Source organism: Canis aureus, chromosome 15 (genome assembly GCF_053574225.1).
Source record: "Canis aureus isolate CA01 chromosome 15, VMU_Caureus_v.1.0, whole genome shotgun sequence".
Taxonomy (NCBI): Eukaryota; Metazoa; Chordata; class Mammalia; order Carnivora; family Canidae; genus Canis; species Canis aureus.
Window position 1 is genome coordinate 52,927,845 of NC_135625.1, and position 22,932 is coordinate 52,950,776.

Here is a 22,932-nt window from a genome sequence, read left to right on the forward strand (position 1 = left end):
GTGTGTTTGTGTTTGTGTTTACCTTTCTGTTTCCAAGGCTTAGTGGTACCTTTTGATGTTGAATAATGTTTTACTCTAGAAAATTAACATGAGGAGGCTGTTGTATTAATTCAGAAATTGATTCAGAAATTTGGTATTAGCATTGTCAGTGTGCTTTCTGACTCATGAGAAATAGTGGGACCAATAAGGTAAGTGTTCAAGCTGTATGAATTAACCTAATGAGCATTTTCCAAATGCTCACTTAAAGAGGAGATTACAAACAGATTACTGTCCAGGTGATTTAAAAAACTGGATATACTAATGAATAAAGGGAAAGAAAAGTGTATACACCAGTATATGTATGTATGTATCTATCTATCTATATATATCTATGAGAACCATATATGTATGAACTAGTCTTTTGTTATTTTAAATTTTGTTATTTCTCTATACTATTTAGAGAATAAAGGGCTAATTCAGTTGATAGCTGAATTTAGCAACATTTTGAAGGAGTGGAAGGAAGTTTGCTTGTGGGAAGTCAGCTAATAGGTGGAATTAGAAGCTCCACATCTTACAGGCAGGCATTTGCCTAAAACCCTAGGTTCTTCACTTCTAATGTGGCACTCTTTCTACTCTACTCCCATGTCTCTTTCATTTTTGATAACTTTGCTCTAAATTGTGCATCACTTTGATTTTTAGGAAAAAATAAATAGGTTCGAGTATTCGTGTTGCTGTTATATTAAGATATATACACTATGACTTAATTCTCATCAAGGTATTTAGCCTGCCATGCCTTAACCTAAGTCAAGGGATGTCATGAATACCAGAAATCTTTTTTTTTTTAATACCAGAAATCTTTTCAATAAAACTGTGGCATGTAGGAAATTCCTAGAGTAAAAGTAATTTACCCAGACCTGTTTAATATTCAAAACACGCTGCCCACTGGCTTTACCCTTGTGATTTCTATGGGCCTATCCAGTACCACTGGGTAGTATTTGATGAATGGTCCCCTGAACTCACATGAGCATCTCCACAAAGCGAACATTTTTATTCAAGGCCTCAATGTCCTTCATTTCTTCTTCAGTGAGAGAAAAGTCAAAGATCTGAAATAACAGAAATAAGACATTTTTGAAGGTAGGAAATGGGTCAAGCTTGGGATCAGGGAATGAGGCCAGTAGTAAGATCCCCTCAAAAATTTATGAGCATCTTTTTTTTCTTATGAACATGTTTAAAATAATTATTCACCATGACCAAGTGGGGATTTATTCTTAGGCTACAAGAGTAATTCAATATTCGCAAGTCAATCGATGTGATACACCACATTAATAAAAGAAAGGATAAGAACCTTATGAACTTCTCAATAGATGCAGAAAAAGCATTTGACAAAGTACAGCATCCATTCTGGATAAAAATCCTCAACAAAGTAGGGATTGAGAGAACATACATCAATATCATAAGGGCCATAAATAAAAACCCACAGCTAATATCATCCTCAAAGGGGAAAAACTGAGAGCTTTCCCTCTATAGTCAGGAACAAAACGTATGACCACTCTCACTACTGTTATTTAACATAGTAGTGGAAGTTTTAGCTTCAGCAATCAGTCAATAAAAAGAAATAGAAGGCATCCAAACTGGCAAGGAAGATGTTAAACTTTCACTGTTTGCAGACAACATTATACTCTGTAGAAAAACCAAAAGACTCCACTAAAAAATTGTTAGAATTGATACATGAAAAAAGTGGGAGGAGGAGCAGAGGAAGAGAGACAAGCAAACTCTGCATTGGGTGAGGAGCCCAATGCAGGGCTCAGTCTCAGAACCCTGAGGTCACAACCTGAGCTAAAATCAAGAATTAGACACTTAACCGATAGAGATCCTCACAGAAGCCTTTACCTGTGATCATCTTCACTGAGTGAGTAATAGATTAGCCTGGAGCTGTTAGGGACTGTTGGTGCCATCATGTAGAGACAGAGAAGGTTGGGAGAGGTGTGGGGAGTGTGGAGGGAGGAAAAGAGCTCAGTCCTTTTATAAATCATTTGAATACCTGTTCCTGGTCATGTCTGATTTATCCATGGACTTTCCAGTTATGTGACCCAATAAATCATGTCTCTCTCTTTCTTTGGTAAGTTTGAGTTGCTTTCTGTCATACAGTAGCAAAAAAGCTCTGAAGATAAATTGCCTAATATCATGAATGTCTTCCCATGGCAGTACTTACATTTTCACTCTATTATTTAAAAAAAGGGTATATAATATTTCATTGTATAAATATATTATAATTTGTTTTATAAGATTCTACTGAAGATTGTTTTCAGTTTTTTAAAGTGATAAATCATGCTGTAGTAAACATCCATATATGTGTGGTTAAATATAGGACCAAGATTGTTTGGGTCAAATAGATATGTGGGTTGGAAAGGTGACATCCTGCTTCTTCAAATCTTATATAAATTAATGTTTCTAACAGGAGTATATGAAGGTGCCTGTTTTCCTACATATTCAATATTCTGATTATTTTCCTAACTGAGGGGATAAATCTGGTCTTAGTTTTATCAACTTTTTGAGATTATTAAACTTATTAAACTACTTATTTTATTTAGTAAAAACTTATTAAACTACTGAGATTATTAAATTTATAAACTACTTATTGAAACAAAAACAACTTACCTTTTGAGATTATTAACTGATGAGTCACTAATTAATTTTGCATGATATTTTTCTATGGCTGTATTTACCTAGCAGTTTAGTCTTGAGTAGTAGTAAACTAATCATGCCTTTGTCTAGCGGCCTCTTCTCACCTGTAAGTTATGAGGCTGATTCCAAATTATTTATAGAGGAGCCTGCTTCTCCCTCTGCCTGTGTCTCTGCCTCTCTCTCTCTCTCTCTGTGACTATCCTAAATAAATAAAAATTAAAAAATAAATAAATAAATAAACCTAGGAAGTACCTAGGGATTTAAAAAAAAAAAAAATTTATAGAGGAGATAAAGGCAATTAGCATTCATGAAGTCAAATGATCCTCTTCAATAATGTCCAAATTTGTCCCCAGCAAATAAAAAAAGAAGATGGAAAATTTCCTATTATGAACTTCAAATTTTATACCTTCTATTTCTGCCATGCTGGTGAAGTGAGTAGGCAGTGCCAAGAGTTAATAGGTTAAGGAAACGGAAGAAAATAAGGGAGCTAGGTAAAGTACAAGCAGTAAAGCAATCCCCAAAGTGCTGGGAACTGTCTCAAATTCACCTAAAGTTAAATTCAGATATAAAGAATGTGGGTTGGAGAGCAGGTGTACAATAAAATATGAAGGCATTACAAGTTTCTTATTAATCTGAACAGAAAATTCTCCAAAAAATAAACAAACAAAACAAAACAACTCTACTTTCTACATTTCCAGAAGCAGATCTCGTACTTGAAAATTTTCCTTGATCCTTTCAGGGTTAAAGCTTTTAGGAATAACAACTACTCCTCTCTGGATGTTGAAACGCAAAACGATTTGAGCTGCTGTCTTCTTGTACTTTTTTCCCAGTGCATTAAGAAGTTCATCCTTTAGCAAAGGTGGGGAAGATATATTCACCCTTTAAAAAAAAAATCAAAACCTGCATCATATTTAGCTCAAGTAATGAGAACAGATGGTTAGTCAATCACCTCCCTCCTCTGACTCCCTATCCCCCTGGCCACCTACCACTTCAGGTCACCTGTAACCAATTTCTCAGAGAGCAGAGCACTCAGTGAAGAGTTGCTTTTAACATGAAAAGATCAAGAGAGGCAAATTTATAGAGCTGCCTCTTTTGGAGGGTAAATGGTATTTCTTTGAAGGGTCTTACAGAGAGAACTGGGTTGGAAGTAGGCATATGGGGAAGGCAGGAAGACCAAAGTGGAAGAAATAGAGGCACAACTATTAGAGTCATCTTCACGTAGAAAAATTTCTACTTAAGCCTATGGAACACATCACAGCAGAAGTGCTATATTGGAATACAGAAATCAAAAAATTCTAAAATTTCAGGATATGGTCATGGAGACTGTCAGATAATACCTAAACATTTGTGGGGGTATATCCCATGTTTCAGGCATTGTTAGGTAATTTCATACATACAGTAATAAATTCTTTTTATTTTTTTTTTAATAAATTTTTATTTATTTATGATAGTCACACAGAGAGAGAGAGGCAGAGACACAGGCAGAGGGAGAAGCAGGCTCCATGCACCGGGAGCCTGACGTGGGATTCGATCCTGGGTCTTCAGGATCGTGCCCTGGGCCAAAGGCAGGCGCCAAACCGCTGCGCCACCCAGGGATCCCAAATTCTTATACCACCTTTGTGAGGAAGGTTTTATTAGCTCCAATTTGTGTATATAGAGAATGACTCAAAGACTTTGTTACTTTCTTAAAATCACAGAGCCATATAATCTTGCCAACCAAGTAATTCACATCAGTTTCATACTCTACACCAAAGGAAACACTGCTGAAGAGATATACAGCATTGCTTACCAGGTTGGATTCCTAGAAGTCCCCAAAGGGCTGTATGCAATAATGACAATATCACGTTGTTGACAAAATTTCAAGAGTTTTGGCTGGGTGAAATACGGATGGCACTCAACCTACATGGTTGCATTAGAGAGCAGAGCACAAAATTAAAGCCTTGGAGGAATGCAGTTTTACACAGTTTTTAAAAATTTCTTCAATAAAACCCATTTAAAAGTATTATGGATAATGAGGCAAATGCTAAATATTATTCCTAACAAGGAAGTTGGCATTGTTTATTGGTGAGATTAATTAAAACATGGTTAGTGAGGTCACCATCTGTAGAATAATCCTAAAATCAGTGGGGAGCAAATTCAGTTTTGTCAAGTTAGCATAGTTTAAAATTTTGAAGGAACCGACCTAACTATCTAGTCACCATTCTAGCAAATACATTTTTTTTTTCAAATACAATTTTCTGTAACAAAAAAGCAGTCTCAAGGTTCAGATTACAGCCTAGTAAGTAGAAGTTACTACTTCTACTGTAAGTAGAAGATGTTGCAAAAGCCCTCTCTCTGTAGCTATCAGGCATCTAAGAATATTTTCACAAGGGGTAGAGCATGTATAAAATGAAATTTAAAGATGAATTTTGTCATCTTGGCCAAGAGTTCTTTACACTATCCAGTGCAGGCCTGCATTCATCTTCAGTATCTTACTGGCAAGATTCCTGCATTAAAAAGTGCTTGTGTCATGAAGTTCTTCTCAACATGTCTTCTTAACCGCTATGGTAATATTTGACCTATGCTTTTCTTTCCTTTTTGGATTAATATCAACCAACGCTGAATTAAAATACTTGAAGTATATACTTATCTTGATTGTCTGGAATAGTATTTGGTGAGTTTTATTTCTAGAAGGCACAAGGAGATGCTACTGATGAAGTGGCAAAGGTAAACTGGGCCTCTTTGTAGTGGGTCTTCTTTCTTCTTTCTGTTCTCTAATTTGATACACTTTTTTTTTTTTTTCCTGACATAATCTTGTTCCTTTATCCTAAGAAACACTTGTGGGCTTTCCACCCCTTGGAACATTTCTTAAATAATTCTAGAAAGTAACACAGACTAAAAAAAGGCAGGAATCACACTCTTTAGTGTTTTCTTCCTTTATCTCTCTGACTTCCGACATCACTCTCTACTTTTTCATTTTCAATCTTGTCTATTATTGGTAGACCAGTCTCTACAAGACATGTGTTTTATCACATCACTCCACTGCTTAGAAACTAAGTATGAATTCCTTAATTTAATGCCCGCCTGCTCATTCCAAATACAAAATTTAAGGACTCCTTTCTAATCAGACTGGTGTGCTGTTGCATGTCTCTGGCCTTATTAAATATGTAGAAGTATGTAGGTATACAACCCTATGTATATGTGTATGTGTGTGTTCATAAACGCATTGAACGTTTTATAATCTACTCTTTGAAAAAGGACTTCATATGGCTTATGGCAACATGTGTGCATAATAAGGCTATCACAATTAGAAATAGAACAAATAGATATGTGCATATTGAATCTACGACTGAACAATCTGTGAACTGAAATCTGGGAGATTAGAGAGAGTTGCATTGGGCAAGATACTAGAAACATCTGCTCATGGGATCTCTGGGTGGCGCAGTGGTTTGGCGCCTGCCTTTGGCCCAGGGTGTGATCCTGGAGATCCGGGATCGAATCCCACGTCGGGCTCTCTGCCTCTCTCTCTCTCTCTCTCTGTGACTATCATAAATAAATAAAAATTTTAAAAAAAGAAACATCTGCTCAATGAGAACTTTTGAGTTAACATAAAAACTCAAATAACAGCATAACAATATAATATAAATCTTTGCATAGAGAGTTGTTAGGTAAAAATCCTAGGGCATATCACTAAAGAGACACCCAGTGAGGGAAATTCTGGGGGTGGGAGTAGATAAGTTAATAAGATCCAAGTGCATACGAACTCACAGAGAACCATATTCCTTCTTTTCAGAGTATTTATCTAAGTTTCTAATTACCAATAACTTTTGTGATTGATTCATATCTGCTCCCCACTAGGCGGCTAGTGCCTAAGAGGAAGGGCTGTATCTGTCGTTGGTTTCTTATGCATGCCTAAAGCATAGCAAAGTGCCTGGCATAAGGCAGGTGCTCAGTGACTGTTGAATGAAAACAGTAACAATACAGAGAGGAGCAAGCCAGCATCTTAGGAAGGAGCTTCATCAGGGCTGCAGCTTGGTGGGGTCATTTCAGGCCAGTGGATGATCCTTGTTTGGTATGCTGGCACTGGATGCTCAGTTTCAGGTAGAGGGTAGTGATAGTTTCTGTTGTCACTTGATGTCATCATTGCCCTGAACTAGCTCATTTCCAAGGTGAAGCATATCTAAGCACACTTGCTTCCGTCTTTCTTAGGGACTGGTTATAGCCCTTTGTGGATGGGCTAGTGGAGATTCAGTCTTTACTTTTTCTTGTTTATTCTGTAAAATTGAGGTCACTTTTCAGTGTCTTGACATGTCTGGGGCTTTTACAACACTATTTGATACTGCAGAACTTCAGATATCAAGAATCTCACAAGGTGAAGTTAAACTGGCTCTTATGACAGGTGAGTTCTTTGACTTGATTTTTTTTTTTTTTTGACTTGACTTTCTTAAAGATGGTGGTGCCAGAAAGTGGACTATTAATTTGCATTACTATTTTCCCCTTTATAGCTTACTTTCTGTAAATTGGAACTGCTGATAATGAATGATGGTTATGATCTGTTCCTCCTACCCTTCTCTCTTAGACCCTGCGAAGGAAGACAGTAACCTCATTCTGTGTCTTTCTTAGAAGTGTGTTGAATTTTCATTTAAGTTACTCAAAAAATATATATATAGATTTCGAAGTCAGGACACCTGTGATTTAGGCATAGTGAATAGGGTTAGGAAAAACTGAAGAATTTGGAGATCTTGCCTTTCTCCCCACCTCTCTCCCTTCATTTGTTACTAGAGTTAGGTATGTGAGATTAAATGGCCTGAGGTAGAGCCACAGTCTCCTTTGAATTAGGCTGGGAAAACACTGCATGACAAATGACCCAGTAGGAAGGCTTTGAGAGAGATTAAGTGAGGGATGGAGCCTGGAGACACCTTTGTGTAAACAGGCATCAGAGGTAGTACTAAGGAATGCTCAGGCTCTGAGAATGAGTACAGAGTGAGATAATATTCTTTGTGCCCTTGTTCATAAAGTCTTTGAAGAAATATAAACATTTTGCAAATTATGCTTTTGATTTATTCTAATGGGAAAATTAGTTTTTAAGTATGTGAATTATGAATTACACAAGGTCTTCAGGTATGTATCCCTTATATATAAGTTGTGACCACCCTGTATAATGCCCACAATATGTCATCATGTTCCTGGGCTGAAAGCTGTTTGAACTAAACGTGTGTTTCTGGAGTGTAGGTGGTCATACCCCAGGCATAGGGTAATGGCAGGTGGCCAGTAGACCTGCACTTTGATCTGTACCATCTCAAGAGTATTGATATGCTCTGCTTTCCATATCATGAAGCAAACGAACAAGCCTGGGATATGATCTTCCCACATGTCTTGTTTCCTTTGCAGGGTACATTTGTGAAGCTGTTCATGATTCTTGTGCCAACATATCAGGGTATTTCTTCCTTGGCATGAGAAGACACACTGTCAAATTCTTACTCCATTTTTCCTTCTGAGGTCAAAAAGCATCATCTTTCTTTGTACATTTGTAAGAAAAAGTGTCATTTTGGCCTTTTATAACAAAATATTGTCCTTGGGGGTGCAGGAGGGAGATGAGCTGGTGAGAGGATAGGAATAAAGGGAGAGATTTAGATCAATTAGGAGTCAAGTCTCTGCTCCTCAGAGCATATGGTATAGTGTTGGCTTAGGTGTTAATTAGGAAGTGATCTTTCTAAATATAGCAACACTTCTGTTTTAGCTGTGGGCTATTGTCATGATAGGTAATAATTCATTCTTTCTGTTATGAACTCAAACAAGACTGTTTTGAGTTACTAAATATGATGAATCAAGCAAACAAGTCAACCATAACTCCAATACATGAATCTTTACTCTAAGGGCATTTTAAAATGTAGCCTCTTAGTGTTTTATGAAGTAGAGTGAAGAGAGTATCATTATCCCCATTTAACAATATTTTGTTGTGATTATAAAAATAACATATGGAAAAAAAAAATAAAAATAACATATGCTCCTTACAGAAAATTTGGAAAATACAGAAAAGCATAAAGAAGAAAACAGAATTCACCTGTAAAATTCACAGGCAGATGGGATCCCTGGGTGGCGCAGCGGTTTGGCGCCTGCCTTTGGCCCAGGGCGCGATCCTGGAGACCCGGGATCGAATCCCACGTCAGGCTCCCGGTGCATGGATCCTGCTTCTCCCTCTGCCTATGTCTCTGCCTCTCTCTCTCTCTCTCTCTGTGCCTATCATAAATAAATAAAAATTAAAAAAAAAATTAAAAAAAAAATTCACAGGCAGAGTTAACCACAGTTAGTATTTTGATATATTTCTTTCCAATATTTTTCCTATGCATGTTTTTATTTTTATTTTATCTTTATTTATTTTTATTTTTTTAAAGATTTATTTATTTATTCAGAGAGAGAGAGAGAGAGACAGAAACACAGGTAGAGGGAGAAGCAGGCTCCATGCAGGAAGCCCGACGTGGGACTCGATCCTGGGTCTCCAGGATCACACCCCGGGCTGCAGGCAGCGCTAAACCGCAGTGCCACTGGGGCTGTCCCCTATGCATGTTTTTTTTTTTTTTTAATAAATTAATTTTTTATTGGTGTTCAATTTACCAACATACAGAATAACACCCAGTGCTCATCCCGTCAAGTGCCCCCCTCAGTGCCCGTCACCCATTCACCCCCACCCCCGCCCTCCTCCCCTTCCACCACCCCTAGTTCATTTTCTCGAGTTAGGAGTCTTTTTCTTCTCCCTTCCCTTATATTCCCTTTCACTGTTATTTATATTCCCCAAATGAATGAGACCATATAATGTTTGTCCTTCTCTGATTGACTTACTTCACTCAGCATAATACCCTCCAGGTCCATCCACGTTGAAGCAAATGGTGGGTATTTGTCATTTCTAATGGCTGAGGAATATTCCATTGTATACATAAACCACATCTTCTTTATCCATTCATCTTTCAATGGACACCGAGGCTCCTTCCACAGTTTGGCTATTGTGGACATTGCTGCTAGAAACATCGGGGTGCAGGTGTCCTGGTGTTTTCTTTTTTTTTTTTTTTTTTTCCTGGTGTTTTCTTGCATCAGAATCTTTGGGGTAAATCCCCAACAGTCCTATGCATGTTTTTAACTAATGTATTCACATCAATACTCTATTACATTTTGTATCCTGGTTTTTCCCTTTAATATTATGGCCACTGCTCTTTTGCTCAAAAATTATTCAAAAACCTCTTTTATTAAGATTTTATATTATATGAGATTTATAATTTATTTAAATATCCTCCTAATTTTTCATATTTGTGTTGTTTCCTTTTTTTTCCCTCTTGGCCTTTATAAACAGTGCTATGACAAACACACTTGAAAGCTTTCAGATTTTTTTCAAAAGGATAAATTCTTTTCTTTTTTTAAAGATTTATTTATTTATTTATTTATTTATTCATGAGAGACACACAGAGAGAGGCAGAGACACAGGAAGACAGAGAAGCAGACCTCCCACAGGGATCCCCACCAGGGATCATGTCCTGAGCCTAATGCAGAGGCTCAACTGCTGAGCTACCCAGGCATTCCCACAGGGATAAATTCTTAGGAATATAAGACTGTGAACATTTTTTAAGGCTCTTGACACTTATTGCCAAATTGCTTCCCAGTAAAACTGAAAAAATTTGCACTTGCTAGCAATTTATCACTTGCTTATATGGAACGTTATGTTAAAAAAACAAAGCAAAAGCCTTGCTGTTTTGACGCAATATAAAATAATACTTTAAATTTCTGTAATTATCAGTGCAGTTGAACATTTTTCATATGTTTACTAGTCTTGCAATTTGTCTTGAATTTCTGTTCATAGTTCTTTTTTTTTTTTTAATTTTTTTAATTTTTATTTATTTATGATAGTCACAGAGAGAGAGAGAGAGGCAGAGACACAGGCAGAGGGAGAAGCAGGCTCCATGCACCGGGAGCCCGACGTGGGATTCGATCCTGGGTCTCCAGGATCGTGCCCCGGGCCAAAGGCAGGCGCCAAACCGCTGCGCCACCGAGGGATCCCTGTTCATAGTTCTTTTACTCACTTTTCTGTTGAGCTTTAGTGTTTTATCTTTGATTTTTTTCATTAATTTTTATTAGGCTCTTAATTCATAAGGATATGATCCCCTTTTCTATTATATTCAAAAATATAATTTTCCATTTTACTTGCTCTTTGTTTTGAATTTATTTATTTATTTATTTATTTATTTATTTATTTATTTATTTGAGAGGGAGCAAGGAAGAGCAGGGGGGAGGTAGAAGCAGACCCCCTGCTGAGCAGAGCCCAGTCCCCCACCCCCTACCCGATCTGGGCTCTATCTCAGGATCCTGGGATCATGATCTGAGCCAAAGGCAGATGCTTATCTAACTGAGCCACCCAGGCGCCCCTGTTTCTAATATTTTTGGAGTTTAATGTTTTTATACTATATATAAATATGTCCATTTCTTTTATAATTTTCCCATGGCTTCATTTTCTATCTATAGCTCTAGAAAACTAAAATTGTTTTGTAGCACTCACAAATGATTTCTTCTTTCTCTAACTTCTGATCAAAGAGATACTAGGAGTAGGACATGAGGCAAAGATCTGTATTGGCTTCTACATAACTAACCATTTCCTCCACACTATCTACTGAAAAATTCACCTCTTTGCCACTCGTTTGTGTTATTGTCTCTATATTAAGTTTTTATCATACTTGGGCCTGTTTCTAAGATATTTCTTATTTTCTATTAATTTAAACTCTGTATATCTTAATGTCTGGCAGATCTAGTTCCTCCTCATGATTTTTCTTCAAAAAAATTCTTTGGATTATTTTTGCCTGGATTTGAACTTGCAAATCTTTTTTTAAGAGACATAAATTGAGAGAAGTCAAAAGACTTGCTCTCATGGTCCTATGATGAGATATGTGTTAATGACCACAAGATTTCCAACTCCTACTCCAGCATTCTCCTGTTAAGTAAATATTGGAATCTCCCTCTACTCCTCACATTCCCCTCTCCCCTCCCACCTCCTGTCAAACTGTACCTGGTTGCTGACTGGCTTATGTTTGAGTCCTGGTTTGTTCAAGATGAGCTCCAGCTGCCTGCGGTTAAAATTGGAAACTCCAAGGGATTTCACCAAGCCAGCATCTTTGCAAGCTTCCAAAGCCTGATGAGTAAAGGCCAAAGGGTTAAGACAAAAGCCTCAAAACAAATGAGAATGTTTACGGGGGTGACAATGAATTCTTTAAGAAGGAAAGTCCCTGGGTATGTTAACAGACATTCTGTGAAGATTTAAAAAAAGTGGGAGAGATAGGCAGGAATTCTGTATTTGAATTAGTTTGGGAAACATTGTACAGCATATCTTCCCCTTGCATTTTCACCATATATACCAGTGCATTAAAAATGATCTTATTTCTTGAAATCTGTTGAGGTTTGCTTTATAGCATGGTATCTGATCCATTTTTATAAATGTCTGGTGTGTGTGAAAAGGTATATTCTCCTTTTATTAGATACAAATTTCTCTCTCCTCTTGCTCTGTGTCTTATACACACACACACACACACACACACACACATTATATACAAAGCTGGGTCTAGCTTTTCCTGGCTTCTCAATAATTTAAAGGAATATGTTAGAAATCCCACTATATTAGAAAAATTTATCAGTGTCTTCTTATAGTTTATTGACTTTTGCTTTATATATTTTGAAGATATTTTATATGGTACGCATGTGTTTAAAATTGGTATATTTTCTTGGTAAATTGACTCTTTTATCATTATGCTATTTGCACTTCTTTATATAAATTTTTTTAAAGATTTATTTATTTATTCATGAGAGACAGAGAGAGAGAGAGAGAGGCAGAGGGAGAAGCAGGATCCATGCAGGGAGCCCGATGTGGGACTTGATCCTGGGTCTCAACCCAGATCACAACCTCAGCCAAAGGCAGAAGCTCACCTGCTAAGCCACCCAGGCATCCCCCCTATAAATTTTAGAATCAGCTTTTCAATTTCTTTTGGTATTTTGACTGGGATTGCATTGAATCTATCAGTTTGTGGAAAATTAACATCTTAATATATTCGGTCTTTCTATCAAAGAACATGATGTATCTCTCACCTTAGAGTTTTAAAAATTGCTCTCAGTAGTGGTGCATGGCTGGCTGAATTGGTAGAGCATGTAACTCTTCATCTTGAGGTTGTGAGTTCAAGCCCACATTGGGCATAGTAGATTACTTAAAAATAAATTGCTCTTAGTAATATATTTTAGTTTTATTGTTTAACTCTTGCACTGATTTTGTTGGATTTATCTCTAAAACAATATCATTTAAAAAGATTTAATTTCCAATTATGTGTTGCTCACATATACATTATGTATAAATACAGATCTTATTTCTCGTCCTATGGGTTATTTACATGTATGTTTTCAGTTTCCAAATATCTGATGGTTTTTCAGATATATTGTTGCTCATGACTTCAAATTTAATTCTAATTTTATCAGACAGCCTACTTTGTATAAAGAATATAATTTAATGTGTTGAGATTTGTTTCATGTCTCAGTGGACTATTTTGTTAAATGTTCTATGTGTACTTGAAAAATAGCATTTTGCTATATTTTGGTGAAATATTCAATAAATGTCAATTAGGTTAAGCTGGTTGATAATGTTTATTTTTAATTTTAAAAAAAGATTTATTTATTTATTTATTCATGATAGAGGCAGAGACACAGGCAGAGGGAGAAGCAGGCTCCATGCAGGGAGCCCGACGCGGGACTCGATTCTGGGACTCCAGGATCATGCCCTGGGCCAAAGGCAGGCGCTAAACCACTGAACCACCCAGGGATCCCTGGTTGATAATGTTTAAATCTCTTCTATAGATTTTATGTCTATTTATTATCTCAATTATTGAGATAGAGGTTTTGAAATCTTTGACTATAATTGTAGATTATTCTCCTCTTCAGTTCTCTTCATTTAAGATTCATGTATTTTGGAGTTCTGTTATGAGGTGCTGTTACTAAGTTCTGTTATTAGGATAAACACACTTCTTTATCGTTGATAATACTTTTTGTTCTGAAACCTTTGCTAACATTAAAATAGCTACTCCAACTTTCTTTGGAAGGAAATAAAAGCCTAGTATATCTTTTTCTATTCTTTTACTTTTTTTCTTAATCTTTTACTTCTAACCTATTTGTGTCTTTTTATTTAAAACGGGTTTCTTCAACAAATACCCACCATTTGCTTCAACGTGGATGGAACTGGAGGGTATTATACTGAGTGAAGTAAGTCAATCAGAGAAGGACAAACATTATATGTTCTCATTCATTTGGGGAATATAAATAATAGTGAAAGGGAATATAAGGGAAGGGAGAAGAAATGTGTGGGAAATATCAGAAAGGGAGACAGAACATAAAGACTCCTAACTCTGGGAAATGAACTAGGGGTGGTGGAAGGGGAGGAGGGCGGGGGGTCGGGGTGAATGGGTGATGGGCACTGAGGGGGGCACTTGACAGGATGAGCACTGGGTGTTATTCTGTATATTGGTAAATTGAACACCAATAAAAAATAAATTTATTATAAAAAATAAAACGGGTTTCTTATAAATAATATATACAGTGGGGTTTTGCTTTCTATCTATTCTGATAACCTCTGCCTTTTAACTGAGTTGTTTAGACCATTTACATATATTGTGATTATTAATATAAGTGAGTTTATTTTATTTATTTTTTTATAAGTGAGTTTAAATCTCTCATCTTGCTCTTTGCTTTCTATTTTTCCCATCTATTCATTTTTCCTCTTCTTTTCCTGTCTTCTTGATTTATTATTGTTTCTTCCATTTTTTTTCTTTATTGGCTTGTTTGCTATACTTGGGAAGTTTTATCATTTTCTCTGTATATTTGATATTCTGAAATTTCACTGTAACGTACCTAGGTTTTTCTTCTCTTTTCTCTTTGGTGATCCACACCTTATCTTTTTTTTTTCTTCAAATATTACCTCCTTTTCTTTTTTTCTTTCTTTTTTTCCTGAGACTCCTATTGTATGGATGCTAGAAATTCTAATTTTATCCTTTACAACTCTTAGCCTTTCTTTCATACTTAAAACATTTTCTTGTCCTTTCTTTTTTTTTTTAAAGATTTTATTTTATTTTTTTAATTTTTATTTATTTATAATAGTCACACAGAGAGAGAGAGAGAGAGGGGCAGAGACACAGGCAGAGGGAGAAGCAGGCTCCATGCACCGGGAGCCCGATGTGGGATTCGATCCCGGGTCTTCAGGATCACACCCTGGGCCAAAGGCAGGCGCCAAACCGCTGTGCCACCCAGGGATCCCTCTTGTCCTTTCCTTCTTCACGTTTGGGGGGAGGATAGTTTCCTCATTCTGATCTTTCAATCTGATAATTTTTTCTTTGTTTATATCCATTCTATTTTTAATCCCATTTATTGCATTGTTTTACACTTTACTAAGTATTATTTTCACTTTTTTTAAAAGTATATTCTTGTTCTTGTTTCATATTGCTAGCATCTTTTCTTATCTCCTTTGTTATATTAATTGGCTAAAAAAGCTTAAAGTTCTTGGTCATCTGTTCTGTTTATGTTTGGATCTCTAATTGAGATGTGTGGTTTCTTTTTAAAATAAATGCCTTGTAATTGGGAGTTTTAACACATTTTTTTTCCTGAGGAGACTGGCTATGCTATCAGGCAGTCCTTTGGAAGGGAACACGTGACTCCAAACCTAGTCGTCTACAATGAGGTCAGGAATGAGTGTATGGTCTCTTGCATGGAGGTCCCCAGGCATCAGAAAACCCAATCAATGCTTCTCACCCCTCAAAATAACTCTGCAATTCAGATAATCATCTATTACCTATGAGGATTGGAGGGGAAGTCCATTAGAAAGAGGTACATGTTAGGGGCGTCTGGGTGGCACAGTCAGTTGAACTTCTGCCTTTGGCTCAGGTCATGATCCCAGGGTCCTGGGATCAAGCCCCATGTTGGGCTCCCAGGGAGCCTGCTTCTCCCTCTCCCCCCGTTTGTGCTGGTGTGCTCCTCTTGCTCTCTCTGTCTCTCTCAAATAAATAAATAAAATCGAAAGAAAGAAAGAAAGAAAGAAAGAAAGAAAGAAAGAAAGAAAGAAAGAAAGAAAGAAAGAGGTACTTGTTAGAGTGTAATTTCCCAGCCTTTGGAGTTTTGAATGGGAGAAGGAGGGAAATGGTGGCCAGAGGTCAGATAGTAACTTATGTTTTTCTCAGCCTCTCACAAGTGCGGGATTTCAGTGCTATTCTTACTTGATTCCTGAAGACATCTGAACATGAGTCTTAAGTTTCTATATGTATGGAGCAGATAATACTTGTTCCAAGGCTACAGCAGGAGAGAAGGAAGAGCAAAAAGAACTCTAAGGTCCTTTCCTAGGTTATCCTCTTGCAGCTTGTTGGGCTGCCTTCTACTCTAGGTAAAAGCTGCCATATTACCTCATAAACAAACCAGTTGAAAGATCTGCACCCCTCACCCCCAACATGAATCCATATAGGTTTCCTTAATTACTTTCCCCAGTTTTCCTACTCTTATGATTTTGGGGAAGGAGCCATCAGTTTGTTCAGAACTGGAACCAGAATTATTTTTCAGTTTTTCATGTATCACTTTACGTTTGTTTCTTTTAAACATCATATTATTGATTTTCATAAATTCAATTTGAGAAATTTCAAAAATTTGTGACTTTATCTCATTGATATAGTTTTATTTATGCTTACATTAGAACTTATTTCCTTTACTTTCTTTTTCCTTCTACACTTCTCTCTTCTTTGGCATTCTTCTTTTCCATCAAAACAAAATCAAGAATTTTTTCAGTGTGCAGAAATGGGGATTTTATACATCTTTGCTTATGATTAGAAATACCTGTTCCAATTATTACTATACATTAGGAGTAAAGGCTGCATCTCTCTATAAATTGAACAGAAATAATCAGATCAGTTTAAAAATGTAGTCTTCAAGAAAAGAGGCCATTTGAACTTACCTCCCAAGTGGCACACAGATTTGACTTGTGATATAACCATTTGCCATTCTCATCTTTAGGGTAGATTTCATCTCCAGGCTATAAAAAAGAATGAGTATAACTTATTTTATTTATATCTGGGAATTAAAATTATGGCATTTGAGTTGTCATTATACCATATACCCTGGGCCTGGGAAAGCAATTCAATTTTAATTATTTATGTATAATAAATATGACATATTAGTCTCATCTCACTGGCATTCATTTTCCTTTATTTATTGACAGATTATTATTGTTCTTTTTTTTTTTTTTTTAAAGATTTTATTTATTTATTCATGAGAGAGAGAGAGGCAGAAACACAGGCAGAGGGAGAAGCAGGCTCCATGCAGGGAGCCAAATGTGGGACTCTTTCCCAGGTCTCCAGGATCACACCCTGGGCTGAAGGTGGTGCTAAACCACTGAGCCACCTGGGCTGCCCCCTTATTATTGTTCTTAAACCATGAAGTTCTCTCATAATGAAAGGAATCTGTTCAACTACCCCCTCCCACCTCACCCCAATGACACAGACAAAACTAACAGGTGTCTGCATTTCGCCCTAACTCTGTTTTTCTAGGGCATGGTGCCCTACATTCTTGAGAAATAAACTTCAACCACAAAATATATTCTTCTCTAGCCTGACCATGATCCACATCTCAGACAACCCCTGGACAGAGCCAATATACCTGCCATTTCTTGCTCTACCTGGCGAAGAGTTGATCCCCTCTCTACACACCAATTCCCCCATCAGTACAGCTACAATCCTCTCACATCCTTCAAAACTCCTTAAAAGGCCCAGCTTGACATAAACTTGGGGCCAACACTTTTCTGGATGTCTGGTTCCTCTCCTCCCTTGGAGAGTGAATAAACTCTCCTCTTTATTGCTCCACTCTTTGTGCAATTCTTTGCCACCCTCATTACCAGCCACTCCAACACTTAATAACAAAATTACTCATAAATAAAGAGTAGAAGTTGAGAATTAGGATATTTAGGCTCAGCGTTTTGATCTAACCCTAAGCCCAAAGTTGAGAACAGCAAATTTTTTTAAAAGATTTTATTTATTAATGAGAGACACACAGAGAGAGGCAGAGACATAGGCAGAGGGAGAAGCAGCTCCTTGGAGGGAGCCTGATACTGGACTCGATCCCCAGACTGGGGATCATGCCCTGAGCCAAAGGCAGAAACTCAACCACTGAGCCACCCACGCATCCTGAGAACAGCAACTTTTTCACTCTAATAAGAAAACAAGGGTCATCTTTAAGGGTGAAAAGAAGTTTTTCAGCTAAGAAAAGTGTAGCTAATGAATGGAACACTCCCTAAGCATACGGAAAAACTTAGCACATTACTTCTACCTCTTTCGCTATATCTAAAAATGGGAACCATCTCTTATGGGCTTGGAAATAGGATAGAGAGAAATAAAAGATGATTTCTAGGCTCCTTGGTTGGCTAGTGGTGATCATTCCCTGAGTTTAGGCTAGCAATCAAGAGTTTTATTTTGGATATTTTGAGTTTGAAATGGCAATTTCCACATTCAGTGGTTATTTGAGGAGGCAATTGAACAGAGAAGTCTGAGAGAGGTTCAGAGAGAAGTCTTGGCTGCACGCAAATTTGGGAGGGATCAGCACATAAAGTGGTATTCAATCCATGGCATCACCTGTAGAGAAAGTGTGGCTCAGTAAGACAATATTGAGGATAGAGTACTGGGCATAACGGCCTTTGGATGTTGGCAGGGAAGATGCTGTCAAAGCATCTGGAGAGGGTGATACAATAGAACCATAAGCTGAAAATGTTTAAAGAAAAAGGTAGTAGTCATCTGTATTGAAACAGATCAAGTAACATGGGGACAAAGTGTCTTTTAGATGTGGATGATAGCATGGAAGTCTGTAGACCATGATAATTTTTTTTTGTTGAAAATCAAGCATTTGGACAAAGTCAATTATATTCTTAAATATTTAAAAAATTTTCCTTCTGCCATTTCACCTGAATGAAACTTCCCCCTGGTGATAACATTTTCTTAATTGTCCTCTTTAGTGAAAATAATTTCTTCTCAATTCTGCCTGTCTCAATGAGTGAGAGCAGGAAAAGGGCTCCTCTCCCCTTGATGTCCCATAATCACTCATGTTAGTTGCCCTTTCTATCTCTGATTTCTAAGCTTTTTAACCTCTCAACACTTATGACCCACATTTTCACTCCAGTCGTTCTCCGTATTTCTTGTCTTTTGCATATCTTAGTTTTACCTCTGTTCAGAAATGGCTTTATGCCTCAATTCTGAACTCTGCTAAATAATTTTTACCTCTCCAGATTTTAAGTAAGTCCTTATCAAGCCTGCACCCATGTTAAATATTTCCATGATGCCTCCCTTAGGCTTCTGCTGTGTCTACTTTACTAGTCCATTCATCCTGATAAAACCATTGTCTTTGTCCTCTGTTCTTGCTCTTTAGTGCAGGCCATTGCTGGAATAATCCAACCCTCTAAAAACCCATGATATTGACTCTCATTCCTGCTCAGCAGTAACTTCATTCATCTTTCAAAAATGTTTTATCGTGGGGTGCCTGGGTGGTGGAGTCAGTCAAGTGTCATGCTCATTTTCAGCTCAGGTCATGATCATAGGATTCTGGAATGGAGGCCTGCGTCTGTCTCTGTGCTCAGCATGGAGTCTGCTTGAAATTTTCTTTCCTTCTCCCTCTGCCCCCCAACCCTTGTGCTTTCTTCTCTAAAATAAAATCTTTAAAAAAAAATCCTTAAAAATGTCTTGTGATTTTTTGGTATTTTGTTGTTCTGAAATTGTGTCTGCTTGTTAAATTGACATTCAAAAAATAATAAAGTGCTAAAATGTTTTAGCAAGAAAGATTTCTTGTTAAAAAAAAATCAGGAGAGGGCAGCCTGGGTGGCTCAGCAGTTGAGTGCCGCCTTCAGGACAGGTTGTGATCCTGAAGACCCCAGGATGAGTCCCATGTTGGGCTCCCTGCATGGAGCCTGCTTCTCCCTCTGCCTGTGTCTCTGCCTCTCTCTTTCTGTGTGTCTCTCATGAATAAATAAATAAAATATTTTTAAAAAGCATGTGATATTTTGGCTTTGAAGATTGATTTCTCAATCATAGGAATTACAGGTTCATTTGGGAAGTAATGTCATTATACTGTGTCATTTTTCACTGTTAAAAATTTTACCTTCTCTCTGTATCCTTGAGCCTTGATCCCATCTAAGAATAGGAGTAGAAACTTTCTGTTGACCTTTCCCGAAAAGATTTTAGACATCATCGGTCAGCCACAGAAAAGTAAATTTCATTTTCTCACTTTTAGACATAGGCTTTTTCCAAATCTTTAAGAGTTAAGTGTAGAAATCTACTCTTTGAATATGAGTGAAGTTAGTTGTGTGAGGATGAGGGCTGAGGTTATAACTCCCAAGAACCTGAAATTAAAAAATCACTGTAGTCCACAGGGTATTGGGATTGCTAGGTTCATGAGGATAAAACAGAGGGGCAGGGTTATGGGGTTGGCATCAGGGAGCCCACCTTATGGTCCTGTTCTAATGGACTTTAAACCTGAGTAAGTTATTTCCTTGTTTGGGGCCTCAACTTTCTCTTCTGTGAAATTAGGTTGTTGGGATATCTTATACTAAGGTTCCCTTCTACCTAAACATTTCAGAATATTATCTATAAAATGCCAGATATTGTGCCTGTAATTTCACATATATAATCTTAATGACTCCTCGCAACATTTGTCAAGTTAGTTGCTATTGTGTCCGTTTTACTGATAATGAAATTGAAGTTCAGAAAGAACCAAAAAAAAAGAAAAGAAAGAAAGAAAGAAAAAGAAAGATCAAAGTGATTATTGCTAGTAAGTAGTAAAGCTGAAAATAAGTCGCTTATATGTGTGACTCCAAAGCCCATTCAGACTTTGTCCACTCTACTATGTTAAGACTATATGGAAAAGATCAGATAATAACCTGACCAAGTCATCTGGCTTATATGTGACAGAGCTGGGATTCAAACTAGGCAGCCTGCTTCTGGAACCCATGATCTTTATCACTATGCTAAGTGGCCTCTAATTAATTACAGTAGAAATCTGTTATTTTGTTTTCTATCATACTTGTGCTGTCTCTTCTGGAGGAGCCCTTTCCATGTTTTTTGGGTGGGTTGACTCAGCTCTTATTCTCGGTCAAAGATGTCAGTCAGTCCCCGATTTGGCCTTTTGCAAAGGTTAGTCAGTAACAGGTACATGACCTAAGGAAGGCTAGTCAGTATTTCTCTGTGAGGTTTAACATGTGGTCTCTCTTTCTCTGAATTGTCATGTTGTGTTGACAATGTAGGCTTGGCATGTAAATGGCCATTTTGCCATCAAACAGAAAAGGATTTTTGAGGACGAAGCCAACCAAACCAGAGATAAAAGGCCAGATACATAGTTTGAATTTCTGGATCCAGCTGTGCCTGAATTGTATCCCTTGGAATTCCTGGCTCCCTTTTTAGCTAACACCAACTTAAGTTGGATTTCTGCCATTTATAAAACAAGTTCTGACTAATTCAAAGATTTTGGGGTATGGCAAGTAATGAGAAGTTGGTTAGGCCAACATGGGATAGTGGACAGTGAGAAGTATCCCCCCTCCAGCTGAGAATTGGCAATCCTTGCTCTGCAAGAGCATAGAATCTGTTAAATTGTTGTCTTGAGTCTCAGACAAATAGGCCTACTAAATGGTGGAGCTTTAGGGGACGTAGTAGAAAACCACTAGGTATTAGAATTTTCTGGCCATTTTGTAGTCTTCAGGCATGTATTGAAAGAAGTGTTTGTTGCTACTGGGCTTGTAAGACAAGAGGTAAGATGACATTTTATTTTATTTTATTTATTTTATTTTATTAAGATTTTATTTATTTATTCACAAGAGACAGAGAGAGACAGAGACAGAGAGAGAGAGAGAGAGAGAGAGGCAGAGACACAGGCAGAAGGAGAAGCAGGCTCCATGCGGGAGCCTGACATGGGACTCAATCCCGGGTCTCCAGGATCACACCCTGGGCTGCAGGCGGTGCTTAACCGCTGCACCACCGGGGCTGCCCATGACATTTTATTAAAATGGGTACTTCGTACTTCTGGATGTCATCCAAGATGACAGAAGTTCATATCTGAGCCTTCTGGAGATAGATAAATTAGTGACAGCCAAGAAAGGAAGGTAAGAATCCTAGAGGGAAGTAGTATTGGACTTTGTGAGAATGCTGGTTGTCTTTGAAGATAAGATCTCAGGCCACAGATGCCCTACTAGACAAAGGGGCATCCAATGAATTGCAGACTGGGTATAAGGAACACATTAACTGTCCCTGCCTGTTTTATAGTATTTCTCTTTCTTTCTTTCTTTTCTTTCTTTCTTTCTTTCTTTCTTTCTTTCTTTCTTTCTTTCTTTCTTTCTTTCTTTCTTTCTTTCTTTCTTTCTTTCTTTCTTTCTTTCCTTTTCTTTCTTTTCTTCCTCCCTCCCTTCCTTCCTTCCTTCCTTCCTTTTTCTTTCTTTCTTTCTTTCTTTCTTTCTTTCTTTCTTTCTTTCTTTCTTTCTTTCTTTCTTTCTTTCTTTCTTTCTTTCTAAGATTTTATTTACATATTTGACAAAGAGAGAAAGAGAACAAGCAGGGGGAGCTGTAGGCAGAGGAAGAGGAGGAGCAGACTCTGCTGAGCAGAGAGCCTGATGTGGGGATCATGACCTGAGCCAAAGGCAGATGCTTAACCGACTGAGCTACCAGGTGCCCCCGTTTTATAGTATTTCCAATCAGATGGAGGTCAGTAAGCTAAATGTGAGGCAGATGAGTAAAACAAGGAGCTTCTTTACTAAGAGACAGAAACCATAGGCCATGGATTAGATATAAGAAATGTGACCCTATTAGATTTTTAGTTTTAATTACTCATTCATGGACCTGACTGAATGTAAATTTACTGAAAGCTTATTACATTTTAAGGGATATTGCCTTGTCCATTAAATCTCAACCTGACCAGTAAAAGCCTATGATTACCAAGGCCATTGTGAAGTCTCCAAACTTCTATCTTCATGAAGTAGGATGCAAAAGGGCAATTTTTCCCAAAGCCCATCTTGGATGTGACTACAGAGGAAAGCCAACAAGGAAAGTATTTCCAGAGAAAAGAATAGGGGCAGCCAGGTTGGTCACATAAAGGAATTCTGGCCACTGTAATGGCAGAGTCTTTGTTCTTTCTGACTAGCAGCAGAATCTGATTTACCTTGTGAACAAGTAGCCAATTTCATTGTTCAATTTCTCCTGCCCTCAATGAAATTTTAAAGCAGTG

General features: G+C 37.4%; 2 protein-coding genes across 7 annotated transcripts in view; one reads left to right on the forward strand and one right to left on the reverse strand.

Annotated features, from left to right (window-relative positions):
- The window catches only part of LOC144284804 (adenylate cyclase type 1-like), a 414,796-nt gene that overhangs the window by 177,819 nt on the left and 214,045 nt on the right, over positions 1-22,932 (forward strand). The window lies entirely within an intron of this gene.
- Positions 1-22,932, reverse strand: part of LOC144284802 (aldo-keto reductase family 1 member D1-like) — a 91,247-nt gene that overhangs the window by 3,181 nt on the left and 65,134 nt on the right. For both annotated transcript variants that reach the window (XM_077849856.1, XM_077849857.1), the window contains 5 exons: positions 16,643-16,720; positions 11,690-11,812; positions 4,454-4,563; positions 3,378-3,543; positions 1,000-1,082 (listed from right to left, as the gene is read on the reverse strand). In XM_077849856.1, coding sequence (XP_077705982.1) covers positions 1,000-1,082; positions 3,378-3,543; positions 4,454-4,563; positions 11,690-11,812; positions 16,643-16,720 — 560 coding nt within the window. The remainder of the gene's footprint in view (positions 1-999; positions 1,083-3,377; positions 3,544-4,453; positions 4,564-11,689; positions 11,813-16,642; positions 16,721-22,932) is intronic.